This window comes from Diadema setosum, chromosome 1, assembly GCF_964275005.1.
Source record: "Diadema setosum chromosome 1, eeDiaSeto1, whole genome shotgun sequence".
NCBI classification, from domain to species: Eukaryota; Metazoa; Echinodermata; class Echinoidea; order Diadematoida; family Diadematidae; genus Diadema; species Diadema setosum.
The window spans coordinates 41,995,941-42,009,789 of NC_092685.1; the positions used below are offsets into that span (position 1 = coordinate 41,995,941).

General features: G+C 38.2%; 1 protein-coding gene across 1 annotated transcript in view; it reads left to right on the forward strand.

The window, feature by feature from the left end:
* Positions 1-13,849, forward strand: part of LOC140230753 (uncharacterized) — a 44,774-nt gene continuing 30,925 nt past the window's right edge. Inside the window, exons 1-2 of the mRNA XM_072310893.1 lie at positions 1-699; positions 5,733-5,847. Coding sequence (XP_072166994.1) covers positions 448-699; positions 5,733-5,847 — 367 coding nt within the window. The 5' untranslated portion in view covers positions 1-447. The remainder of the gene's footprint in view (positions 700-5,732; positions 5,848-13,849) is intronic.

Below are 13,849 nucleotides of genomic sequence, written 5' to 3' on the forward strand. Positions count from 1 at the left end.
GGAGTTTTACCAGGATCTATCACTGAGAATCACAAGAATGAAGGCCAATGTCATCACAGATGTACAAAGTTCTTTGAGTCTTCTCAGGAAATAAACCAGACAGAAAATGTTTTAGAAGAGTCGACGTGTGGACAATATTGAAAACGATGGGTACTGCATCAGTAGCAGAGACAAGATAATGCAATTCTCTTTTACTTCGGGCTGAAGACCATAATTGATTCAGCTGTTCTCTGTCATTCATCATTTTGCCGGGACTGTGTGTGAAAGAAGTATAGAAAAACAACAACAGATTGACATTGTTGGGGAAAGCAATAGGTTGTAGTAACTTCTACAAGAAGTGGTCTTGCTTACCACTGTTATATCCCCTCACGGCTCTTGGATGAATCGATGTAGCCCTCTGTCTCTGTTGACATTCCGAACGATGATAACGTCGACAGTCCCATATCCATGAGAGTGCAGTCCCACAAGCCAGCTGCCATGATGGTCATCAAGGGACATCTGGGGTCAGCGCCCTCCTCGGGACCGCGGCCCCTGAAGCCGCAGCCGATCAAGTCCTGGACGGCCAAGTCGGAGAAGGCGTATGAGAAGTCGCGGGAGAATGGATTTGTGCCGTCCCAGCGCGGGCTTTACCCAAAGACGAAAAACCCCCTTCCGGTCAAGTACACGGTTCGGGGAGAATGGGAACTTCAGGAGTGTGAGGTAGGACCATAAAGCAGAAAACTGAGAATGATATTAATGCTGTAATAGGAATTATACCATTTGTTGTTCAGTGTTTGTTTTATTTTTAGCTTATGAACAGCCTTTTAATGCCTCCGCCACAAAGTGGTGCCGGAGGCATTGTACTACATGTATCTACTTTCTACTTTGCGTCTTGAGGAGCATTAATTCAAATCAATTCTATTCACTCTTTACCACAGACACAAACTAAATTCAATCTTGCAAATACTCAATCTAATTTTTTTGTTGTTGTTTCATTATGCATACACACACACTCTCTCTCTCTCTCGGAAGATGCTTCAACTAGGGATATGAAAGTTTTCTCACTGTGATCAGACATATATTCCAGTTATTTGTTTCTTTAAAAAAAAAAATTCTTTCCAATTAGATTCAATAATTGAAATGGAAAGTCTTAAAGAATTATACTTAGATTCAGTTTAGTAAGCAAAAAATATGACTTCATGTAGTGTGTGGGTGCATAAGTACATTTGTATAATTGTCGAGGATACAGATAAAAATTTTGAAATTTCCTCATTTGAATAGTTGAAACCATTCGCCTACAATACATAGAGTTCCTAATTATGCAGAATGGGCAGGTGTTTTTCCGTTTGTTTTAGATACTCTGAACAAATTGGCACATGCCTGGTGTGAAATGTATCCCCGGTTGCCTTGAGTGAAACGCTACAATATCCCCGATTCAAGTTGTTTCTGAGAACGCATGAACACACACACACATTCACCTTCCTACTGGGCACTCCTTCAAACATGTTGGTAGAGAAGAGCTGTATGGATGAAGTGATTTGCTGAAGGACGCAAGTTTAATTGCAGTCTGACTCAAATTTTACATGGGACATCCAGACATCTTGTTGAAAATTAAGCAGACAATCTTTTACAATATTGTGGTTGTTGATGTACAATGTACCAATCAAATGCTTTTTTTTTTTCTTTGCCCTGCTTTTAAGGAAACATATTACAGGTGATTAGGCGTTTTATGGAGGATACAGTAACTGATTGAAGGAAAACATTTCTATGTCTAGGAAGCTCTTCCGGAGATAAATATATGGAGACATCATTATGTTATTCCTATTATCCTGGTTGTTTGCAAACATCTCGAGCTCCATGTATTCATTACATGGGTGACATTGAGGACTCCACAATGGCAAGTGGGTAGAATAACATCATTATAAGTGGATGAAGTGGCATCATTTATGCTGCAAAATGGCATTCTAATGTCAGAGACGTTTGCCAAAGACCATGTGCGCTACTTTTGTCCCATGGAACGAGTCCCGAAAGAGTCTGTGTATTGTTGTCCAGTGCAGAGCAAACATCATTTGTGTTAGGTGGCCTCGAATCAAGAGGCTGCAGAGCAGGAAGGGCTGGAATTTGCTCTGGTTTGCTCTTGAAAGCACTCATCGGATGCTGGTGCCAGCTCTTGAGTGGCGTCTCTGCGGAAGGCGGTCACTCACAGAGTACACTTCTTGGACTTAGAGTACTTCCTTGGACTTAAAGGGATGGGTGACTTTATGCTCTAGAGGCTGACAGCATGATTTGTGAAGAGAATTTGTTTTGCTGAAAGAGAAAGTGTAGTTATTAATATACAGATCATTTTGTTGTTACTCTATGTATGAATGTGCATACATAGCAAGCTTGATCTGTATTACTCATGATATACCATGTGAAAAAGGCTGGTTCTTTCATATACTTATTCAAAGTACAGATAGAATGTGCAATCTTATAGAGAGTATCAACAACAAGAGGAACAGCTACGGTTGTATATAGCATGATTTGTGCTGGACAAAGAAAAAAAGATTTTCTCAGAGTCTAGGGGGGAGGGGTGGTGCATAAGGGCTTCTTTTGGAGGCTTTGATATTTTCATTTTTCAGTGAAACGTAGGATTTTAATAGAATAGCAAGCCTGAAAGTTATGCAGAATCTGTTGAAAGTTTAAGTGTATATAGAATCAGTGAAACCAGACCTCATTTAATGTATTAGGAAGTAGTTCCTTTCAGTACAGTGAAAAAGGGAGCTGCTTGTATTGTGTTTGATTGAAGTACTTAGCACATCAAAAGAAGGGGAATACTGTCAATGACTTCATCAATTTCAGCGGATAGGGAGGTGTGGTTGCTGCAGACTTCCTGCTAGAGGCCTGATTACCGTGCTGTACCTTTCAGCAGATAAAAGTTTCCAGCAGATACAACTGCAGTTTTCAGTGTTTGAAGTGCCATAGTAACTGGAGATGCTCTAAAAGTCAAAGAAGAATCTCTTTTCTATGGCTGCCACTGAGGAAAGAAAGGAATTCGGAGATGCATCAGTTGTTAATTCTGTACTTGAAGCTGTAGACAGGGCCAATGCCTGCTCTTGAGAGAAAGGAAGAAAAGAGTGGAGAGGATTTAGCTATGAACACTTCAATAATCTCCTTGAATCTGAAGATGAAGCTATTGCCGTTGATGAATAGGGATATTGTCTGCTGTCATTGACAGGGATCTAACTTGTGGCATAGATTTACAACTGACATGAAGAGAAAATCCTGCAAAGTACCTTGCCCCATGCATGGGCAGTAAAACCACAAAACCAGCTTCATGGTTGATATGAATAAACCTTTTTTCTTCCTTTTCTGATATGTTGAGCTCTTGCAGCTCCGACATGCAAGATTCAATATACTAGTATGGTGATTCTAAACTTTAAGTTTCATGGATGAAGGGTTTATAGAATTACTGTGGTAATACGGGTTGTGCAACAAATATTGGATTTACATGTATTTCAGTTGGACATATCCACTTTCATTAATCATGTTTTGAGCTGTTGTTCCAAATCATGATTGAAGACAAAATGTTCACGAATGCAGGCATGGCAGCGAATAAATTCTAATAATGCGCAATTCAATATTCGGAACCATGCCAGCAGTGAAAGAAAAAAAAAAAAAGGAAATGACAACAACCAGGTCCATCTTTTGGGATACATTGTATGTCAAGATGGCATGAGAATGACAGGTGATCAATAACATGCAGTGAGGCCGCATAATTTATTGGTTATGCTTCAAGCGTGTTGCTTGACTGTATAAATACACAGTGGAAGGCTCAGGCTGAGAGAAACGGTGCAAATGAATTTTAAGGGATAACTCCCGACAGCGTGAATATCACAGAGCTACTGAGATATTTGTTTGCATTACAGTGAGCAAACTGTGCTTTTTATTGTTGTCATAATACAAAGTGCTATATTTCATTTTTTTTTTTCTAGCTGAGACTGCTATGACATCTAGAAAAAGCATCATGGTTTCATAGATTATTCATCTGTGCCTGGAGCTATCATGATTCCTTAATATAGTCAACTTTGCGTAAGTGGATCTGCCATAAGTCAAATAGTCACTGCAGTTGAAGGTCTTTTCAGGTCCTCTTCTTTTAATTAATATTCTATCGATTTTTATCCCTCATACATGTAAGTCAAATTTTTTCTAAGTTGAAGCTATTCATTTAGTCCAAATAAATTTGACTTAAAGGCAAGGTTTGTAGTTTTTGCAGACTTTCCCACGAATATGCATACATAATATCTAAAAGGTAAAACAGTTACTTTTTGAAAGATCATGTCTTTTTCTAACATACGTACATGTATGCATATCTAAAAGGCAGTTACTCTTTGAAAGATTATGTTAGATTTTTTGTGGTATCCTGAAGAATCTCTCTCCATTCGAGAGGCAAATGTTCTGCATTCATGACATGTCCATGAATCTTTAATCTTATGAAATCTCTTTATCTGATAAGCTGTTAGTTTGGTTGTCCCAACCATCACTACGTCATTTTTTTTTTTTTTTTTTTTTTTTTTTTTAGGACTTGCTCAATTTGTACTGTAGCACATTTGATGTGAATGAAACCAAAGGGGCCACATCTTGACTGATTACAAAATGAACAAATTGAGGGCGATAGGTGTCGTTTGTTTGTTTCGGTTGGTCATTGGCCGATTTGTTGACCAACGCACTTCAGACCAATTGTGTGTACACAAGCTCTGCGGAGCCTCAACTCGGAAATCAACCAATAAAGTGGGTACACTGAACAGCCCTTATCGTTACGAGCGATGGCCCAAAGGTAGTGTTACCATCGAGATACGACGCTGTTGAACAGGAAAGATAGCTGTAGCAAAGATTGCGGTAGCAGCTAATGTGTGCGGCAGTATAGCATGCCCCGTGCTGAAACTCTGTGTTGAATTTGGTGTACTTTGTCCCGAGGGAAATGGAGGTTCGTTAATGGTTCCTGGACTACCAAAGTTTGTGTTTCGCCGTCAAACTTCGAAGACGTCTGAAGAAAAAAAGAGGGATATATCTCGCATCCACTGATTTTGCCACATGATGGCCACTTCGGTCAAGCCGTTTCAGAGGCAGAAGCGGCCTGGGTCATTTTCGCTGCGGCTTCGCAGAGATTCAGGTCTCGGTACAGAGGAGAAGGTGTGTTTGTAGTGTACAGTAATATGCTGACACACTGGAGTCATATTGTCTTATCTAGTTGATACTTATACTCACTTTGTATGGAGTGACTATTGCATTTATTTATTCTTTTTGTGCAAAACATAGAGCAATTAGATGACCTTGCTGGAATGTAATGTGTTCAAGCAATCTGAAGTGAGTAAAGTGGCATTTAGAATAGAAATATTCTATTCAAGTTTAATATGTCTTGATTGTTTATGCAATAGTGAATATTTTTTGCTTGATCTTGTTTCCTGTGATTTGCAGAGTTTGGTAAAGTGTAGATAGCACAGTGCTCATAAATTTCTTGTAAACTACATGCTTGTGATTTCTAAATATTTCTTTAATTTGTGATTCCCTGCAATCATATTGCAATGATTTGAGTTAACATAATCACACACATATGTTCATATTTGTACTTACATGTAGTGTCATCAACAGGTCAAAATAGAAATGAGAGAGATACTCTACCAACACCTATGGAGCACATTACTTTTTTTTGTGCTGTATAATAGAGAAGTGACAGTAGCAGTAATCATAAATTGTTTTTGCTTTTGTCTCAGGAACATCTCACCTGGCTGAATAATGTCCTGAAGAAGAAGAAGCACAGACCACTGACAGATTTTCGGAAGAGTGTATCCGATGGTCTCACACTTGTCAGCGTGTTGGAGATCCTCTGTAAGTACTAACTTGAGACTGATAAAGTTGGATTTCCTGTCTTTGTGCCCTGCAGCCAAATTGACAGTGATCAATGCATTCAGTATACCCTGAATGTTTCATCATGTGATGCATGTGTTTGTTTGTTTTGTTTTGTTTTGTTTTGTTTTTGGTTCATTTGAAACATATAGGACAGAAGTGTCTTTACCTTTTGTGTGTTTCCTTGTTGAAACCATTGTTTTATGATGAAATTTTCCTTATTCTGGTGTCAGTCAACTGAATTTTTAGATGACAATCTATTTTGGTTACACAATATATTTTTAAACCATTCTTTCACTGACATTTTGGTTTGCTTTGCTCTAGTCCTAGAATAGATGATTTGAGATGATACTGTAGTAGCCAACGATAGCACGTTTGATACTGTTTGTGTGTTTGCTGTCAACATTCTATTGTGGGATATTCTTGTATTTTGCTGTCTGCTTTTCTTCAAAAACATAGGATTTACACTGGCTTTGTAATAGTGAAGCTGGTGTCTGCAATATGGTGTAAAAAAAAAGATTAAACAATTTCCCAATGTGCAACTAAAATCACTCAAAACATGGTCGTACAGAAGTTTTGCAGGACTTGGAATACAGGACTCTTGATTTCAATATAGCTACATGTACACGTATATGTACATGTAGCTTGTAAGCTGTACAATGTGTAGTTCTACCTATTGGAGAGAATGGTGTGTACATACTTCAGACAACTTCTCAGTCCGGCTAATAAATTGGTCTTAAAGTGCCTCTTAAGAGCAACATGGGCGGATCATGAATGCCCGGTATTGACCCATGGAGTTAAGAGACGAAAAAACACAAAAGACATGTAGAGACTATATGCTACCAATGGTTTCCTTTGTCAGAGTAGGGTGGGGGTCTAAAGAGGAGAAAAAGGTGTTCTTTGTGACGGAAATTGACGGAAACTCCCTCAAAATTCCTTTGTCGCTCGTGAATCTGTAGCTACTGATCTTTACTACGGTGTAATGTCCGTACTTTGTTGTCTTCTGCAGCATCAATACCAATTACCCTTTCACATTGTGAGTGGTAATTCTCACTTTATAGATTAAATGGATTAATTACCGCTACATTTCATTGGCTCCTAATTCAGAGCTTAACTTTATTGAATGTCCAAAACACTAGCACGTTACCATGTCACTGACTACTCGCTGAAAATGACTTCTGCTATCGATCCGATCCGTGGGCAGACCGTGAAATTTGGATGCGTGCTGAAATGCAAGCCATCCCAATATTTGGTTGTGGTGTCTGCATTCGAAATTTTATGAAGCCAATGACTTTTGTTTGCTTCATGCAAGCCTGCGTAACATCTCTTGTGTTGCAAGCGCTTACCCCTCATTACGTCAAATCAATCGTCTCATTCACACGACAGTTTCTCCAATTCATGGAATTGATCACTCTCTGAATGGGCTGTATTTACTTAAATGTCTATGAATCCTTATCCACCTGCCTTATATCCACACCTTCTCTCGTAAAATCATTCTCCGTACAGCTCAGGATGTTTGTAGTCTAAATGAGATATCAAGAGTGGTATTATGTAGTTTTGTCAAATGACAGGTGAAAACTATTCATGGAATCTGCCAGTATGTTTGTTTTATTCCAAAACTTCTTTTTGAAAAATAACATCATACCTGAATAGTTATGAATGGACTTTTTTTCTGTTTACTCTGATCAGAGATGCTACATACTAGCAATCTTTATTTTGTTTGTATTTTCAGTTTAGATATTATTTTATACAATTAGTGGAATATGATGGAAAGTGTTGCCAGACTTGATGCCCATGCTGGGTGTAAAAAAGTGGAATATATGTAATAAATTGAGACCGAACATTTTCTTTCTCATGCTACTGATGACAAAGAAAAATCAAGTTAGTACAAGTTGACCAGCAGAGTATAAAAGTAGAATCACTGTAGGGACAAGTCAATTAATGCACTTCAAAGGACATGTTTTTTTTTTTTTGATTTGTAAGAATTGTGACAATTTCTGACCGATACGTGTCTGTGGCTGCCAAATAAGAGTAAAAGAACATTTTATTTGTTTGAGCACATGTATATTCAGGGATGATAGAACTTTATTTCAACTTCGATCCTTCCCACAATTTAATATTGACTGAATTAAACAGAAAATTGATTCAATGAACCACTGTAGTGTGCACAATTTCAAGAAATCACACCAGCTCTAATTTTCAGGGAAGGCTACCAATGCCAGCACCTTGTACCGGTAACTCTACTCGGCGTATAATGATCTTCCCTTGTGAAGGCGCTGACTGGGTTGAAGAAAAGATTAACACACACATGCCTGCACAGTGGGGGCTGCTAAATGTTTGTTATTTCAGGAGTCTCCGGTTTTGTCTCCCTCCCTTTTGTTTTTCTCTTCGCCTCGGTCTTTCTCACTCACCCCTCCTCCATTGAAATGAAACCCCAGCGCAACAATTGACCACCTTCTTGGTCTAAACAGGAATAACGTCAGCAGCCCCGTCATGATATCCCTCCATTTCTCGGGATCCCCATTCAGCTGCCTGGGGTAATAAGCGGCGATACACTGTCCCCCGCCAGCCGACCGTGCTGGCAGTCCGTCTTGCATGGCTTCTTTCGAGGTGACGTGATCAATACTGCAAACTTTTTTCTCCCCCCCCCCCACCCCTACTCTCTCTTTTTTTTTTTTTAAATCTTGGAAGTGGAATCTTGAGTCATACTATAGTCATTAATTATGTACACGGTTCTAATTATTTTATCAAAGTGATGCAGTCCTTTGAGATCACGTTCAGTAATAGTTTGTTGTGATGCTCAAGTTGATGACTAGATGAGTGACGCTAAAACTGCTAAACCTGTTGGTATCAAACTCACTGTATGGATGGATAGATTGAACAAACTCTAGATACTCTGTAAAGGGAGTAGGAAGTACACTTGTATACACGTACGTGTAGTATTGAACTCATAACATCATGCTTTCTTTGTACAAACATGTATGACTGCACTTGCTGCAAGATAAAACATTAATTATTCAGGTGTGATTCCTTGGTGGAGAGAACAAACAACACCAAAGGCAAGGTGCACAGAGATCAAAAGTATTTTTTTTTTCTTTTTCAGAGTGTCAATCTGTCGAGTAGTGACAGGAGAAAAACAAAACAAAGCAAAGGACACCATCTGCAAAACAAATTTTTTGACATTGCCGTTAACTCTGCTCACAATAACTGCTGATTAGCAAAGCTTGCGCTATCAGCAGAATAGGGAACAATTAGAGGCGAAGCATGGAAAATAGCTGATGATCTTGTCACTGGAATTTAAAAAAAAAATGAATGCATCTCTTAATACACATCAAAACAGATTAGTGTCTGCATCAACATTCTGTATGGAGTAAAGTCTACACACAGATCAAAGCCCCATTTATAAGGATGAGTAAAGCAAAAGTATTTTTTTATTGTTGTTACAGAGGATGCTTTCTCCCTATTCAAATATTTATGTTATGATATGGATTAGTAATGACAAGAAAGAAAATGAGTTATGTACCTCCACCTCTATGTGAATGAGAGTTAAGAGTTACAGTATACCCTAGACCCTAGTATAAGATGGACAGTCACAAACTCTTTTACAGCATGTAACTTACAGATGTAGGCTTAGTATTCCTACATTGTATTATGCTTCTGTATGTGACTCAAAAAGCAGTGTGACTTGATTTAGCAGCTTCTTAAAACTAAGTTATGTGCATTGATTTGAAAGCACTTAATAATCTATTTGGGAGTCTTGACCTTTGAACTTGCCCAATACTTGCATTAGTAAAGTTAAAGCTGTGAAAGGAAGGAATGAATGACATTTCTTGGTAAAAGTAAAATGGTTTTAATGATGAGTTCTTCAGACCAGAAAATAACATATGATGCCTGTAATGCCAGTGTTGGGGACAGACCAATAAAAAATTAGAGGCCAAAGATACAAATGAATGAACAAGTCATCCCATTCCATATGGAAATATGAAATGGTTACTTGTCAAATGATAAAAAAAGAACAAACACTCAAACCACAAGAGCAAATATGGCAAGAACAAAAATTCAAAAGGAGCTATTATACAGTATTTGTAGAAAATGGTGTATGTATGCCTTCATGCTCAGACAGCTGCAATGTATTTATGATGGAGGACATATGTGATGTATATGACAGTCGGGTACTATACTAGTAGTTTCACAACAGTATCCCACAGATTCAAAGACATTATCTTCAGATGTTCACCAAGTTATGCTTTGGATTTGCCTATTGCACATAGGTATTCACATGATGTAAAAGATAATGCATGGTAGATAATATTTCCGATGTTGTAAAATGCCAGAAGGTGATTGGGATGCCATTGCCTTGAAGAATGCTGTCATCTCCACTTTGAACTAATGACCTAAAGTAAAGCCCTTTTGAAAACTGGCCACTATTAAAGTACTAATGCATGGCTTGAAAACCCCCATGATGACAAGCAGTTGACTCTCAATAGCTAACTGGCCCTTCTGGATTAGCCCCCTTCATGAGGAGAAAGCCAAATCGTTAGCACCAATCAATACTTTCCAAGAGGAGGGGAGGGGTAAGAGCCAAGTAGGGTGTGATAGCAGACTTGTGGAAAGGGGTACGGAGGAGGGGGGTATTGTTGCCTGCACTTGACTCTCGATATAGACATTTAATGGAAAGGGGATGTCTTGTTGCATCTTTGTCCCCACCCATTTTCGAAAATCGTTCATTGAAGAGGGAATAATAACTGCACTTTGGGTCAATAAAGTACACAGCTTTGAACAAGTGATGTACTCGTCCATAAGTGCAGTGTACTCTTGCTGCTTGACTTTTTTTTTTTTTTTTTTTTTGAGGGGGGGGGGGTGTGGTGGATGCGGATGAATAAAGAGATGGAGACATTTGATGGGAAATTTCTGTTCCAGTTTTTGATAACACACAATTATTTTTTTTCACAATTCATGGCAGTTTGCCATTAAAGGCTATGTGTATGGGTCAGTAATTCTGTTCATTTTTTTTTTGCTATCTACATCATAGATGCAGTTAAGTCTTTCTACGATGTGTTTTATTGGACAGTCTAGCTGCCCTTTTAATTGTGAGAGATACTTGGTGAGCTGCCTGCTTGATGCTGTGGCAATCCCCTCTTTAAGATTGACAAACAACCCTGGTGACAATTAAGTGAATGATACACTCTATACAGGTGAAGTGGAAGAAGAAAGCTTTAAAACGTCTCAGCTCGTACACACCAATGTACCCCTCACTCAGCCCAGATTAGTAGGCCCTTGTTTGTCATGCTAAAATTGGGTTGGTTTGAAAATGATCTGGGGTTTTTTCTTTCCTTCTCTGGAGAGGATTTGCTTTCTTTCTAGCATGTTTCTCATTTTCTGCTTGTCATGTTTCTTGTTTACTTGTGCAGGGGACAGTTTGTAAAGTAAACAAGCGGTGTTTTTGCTGTAGTTTTTTCCTCTTATTGCAGAACATGAAAATCTCAGATTTGACAAAACCACATCTGGTATGAATCTGGATACCAGCTCACAATGACGCACAAAATTTGAAGAGATGTGGTGTACAATGTACAGCACTTTCCTCCTGAGCAATAGAGCTTTCAAGATGCATTATGCCAATTTTGAGTGGAAACCATACAGTAGTTGTACATGTAATATGACTTATAAGAACATGGATTTAAAAACAGAATCTTGTATCTAAAGAAATACATAAATTTTTCACAGAACTTCTTCTTTGGTCATGTATTAATGTGCTAGATGCCTAACATTATCAGAGTTAACACAAGAAAAAGAGAATTTTTATTGGAAGTTCAACACAAATTCTATCATGCTGCTTCAGTATTAAAAAACTGGCTTCTCCATTTCAGTAGCTCTCCTTTAAATTGGAATGATGCATTTTAAAATCAAGTGATAGGCAAAGCATTTTGTAATGTATGTTTTTGTTGTTTGTGAGTAGCTGACTTAAATTCTTGTGAAGATGCTATAAGATAGCCATATCAGTTTTGTAGCACTGCACATTCAAAGCTCTGATGAATCATGAGAAATTTATAAATTGAAAACATGTTGCTGTCTCATTCTTATCTATTGATTGTGACTTATCATGGATGAATTAATTAGTTGCCAGTATAAAGGAATGTGTATATTCTGTAATCTCTATAGACTAATAAATCTCTCTAAATCGTATGAAAATTATGATGCAGAGGTGATTTTTGTCTATGAAACAAAATCAGTGAGCATGACATTGTGTTTTCTTTTGCTGTGGCTTGACTACAGTTGCATTGGTAGCTCAGTGCTGCTGAAATTTGTCTGGATTGAAGAAAACCAGAGACTTGTATTCAACAAGTGATTTTCTCCATGAATAACCATGCTCTTAAAGATGACCAAGTTGTTTTTTTAGCCATACCAATGTTCCAGTGGATGGTCAGATAAACTTTTTGTTAACAAGTCTTCACCCCTTTGCTACTTTTTTTTTTTTTCCTGAAGGTAAACCTCAACCTTTACCTTTTGTGTGTGTGTGTGCTCATACAGCTGCAGTGATTTGTGGCGAATTAAGGGGTCACTGTAATGTACCTGTTTCTATATGGTGCCATCTTGCTTTTCTTTTATTAAGTGGTGTGATGACAGCTGGGTGTTAGGTGATCTGACAGAATATTTCTTCTTTTTTCTTTTTCTTTTTTTGGTAAAGAGATTGTCTCTGTGGGGAAAAGCAATTATCAGATTAGCTGCTTGACTGCCCTACCACCATCTTATTCCATATTCACATTGGCCAAACGTTGCGAAGCTGATGTGTGCGGCTTTTCATGGCAGGTATGGCTGTCAGCATAGACACTTGTGTCCCATCTCAATTTGAAGATAGTACATGGTTGCCTTCGGCATCAGTCCCATCTTAATATCCCCTCGAGGAGGTGGTGTCACTGCAGAACTGATGTGAGATGGCTACCACTGTGAATGTATCTTGGTTTAGCTAGAGGCCAATCATAGAGTCATTATCAAATGAGATGTCTCTTTTTCATGTTGTTTATTTTATGATATCAAACAACATCTATGAATGTGAAATAAATGTGAAAACATTTATAACTTTCATAAGTTTATTGATTAGAAACTTCCAAAGTTACGTGTAGGATTAATGATAAATGATAGAACCAGTGAGGGTAGGTGTTCTTACCAGGAGCTGCAACGATTACAAACATGAGACACTCCTCCCCACATCAGTTCCTTTCACGAAGCCGTGGTCACACTGGCAAAATATTGAGATGTTTAAGATTGTTATCTTTGAAGATATCAAAGTTTTGCCACTGTGACCACAAATTTCCCATGAAACTTCTTGCAAAGCTTTCCACTCCAACTAGGGATATTTGAATGCTCGCAACTGAAACTGGTGTAGAAAAGCGAAATATTCAAAGTTTTATCATGTAGAGATGTCTGGATAATGTTGCATTTGTGGGAATGGGCAAAACTATTTTCATTTTTCAACACATCCGTTTCTATGGTATTCCTTACATTGATCTCTTTGTTTTTTTGCAAAGATTTTCAAAGGTATACTGTGAAGGTCAGGAATGGTGGCATTTATTTCAAAAGCACTAAGTGTTGCTATAGGAACCAACAACAGGATAAACCTTGTCATTTGAAAGAAGCTTTACAGCAGTGGTGTATCATGGCCAATCAATATTTTTCTCAACATAAAGGCATGAAGAAGTCTAACAAAGACATGGCTATCATGAATCAGAACCTGACTCTTTATTGGTAATTTGTTGTTGTGGGATATGGTTGTATGTTGTGAATCTGCAATTAATCATTCTGTATTCTTTTGTTTTTCCACTTCATACACTAGTTTTTACCAGGTGCAAGTACCTTGAGTTCAGCTTGTTAAATTACCAATGATATGAATATCATATTCGGATTTGACTGAGGCAGCCATGTAAGCGCAGTTTTATGAGCAGCGGAATTATGTGCACATGAATTCATGTGAATGTGCAAACTGCAG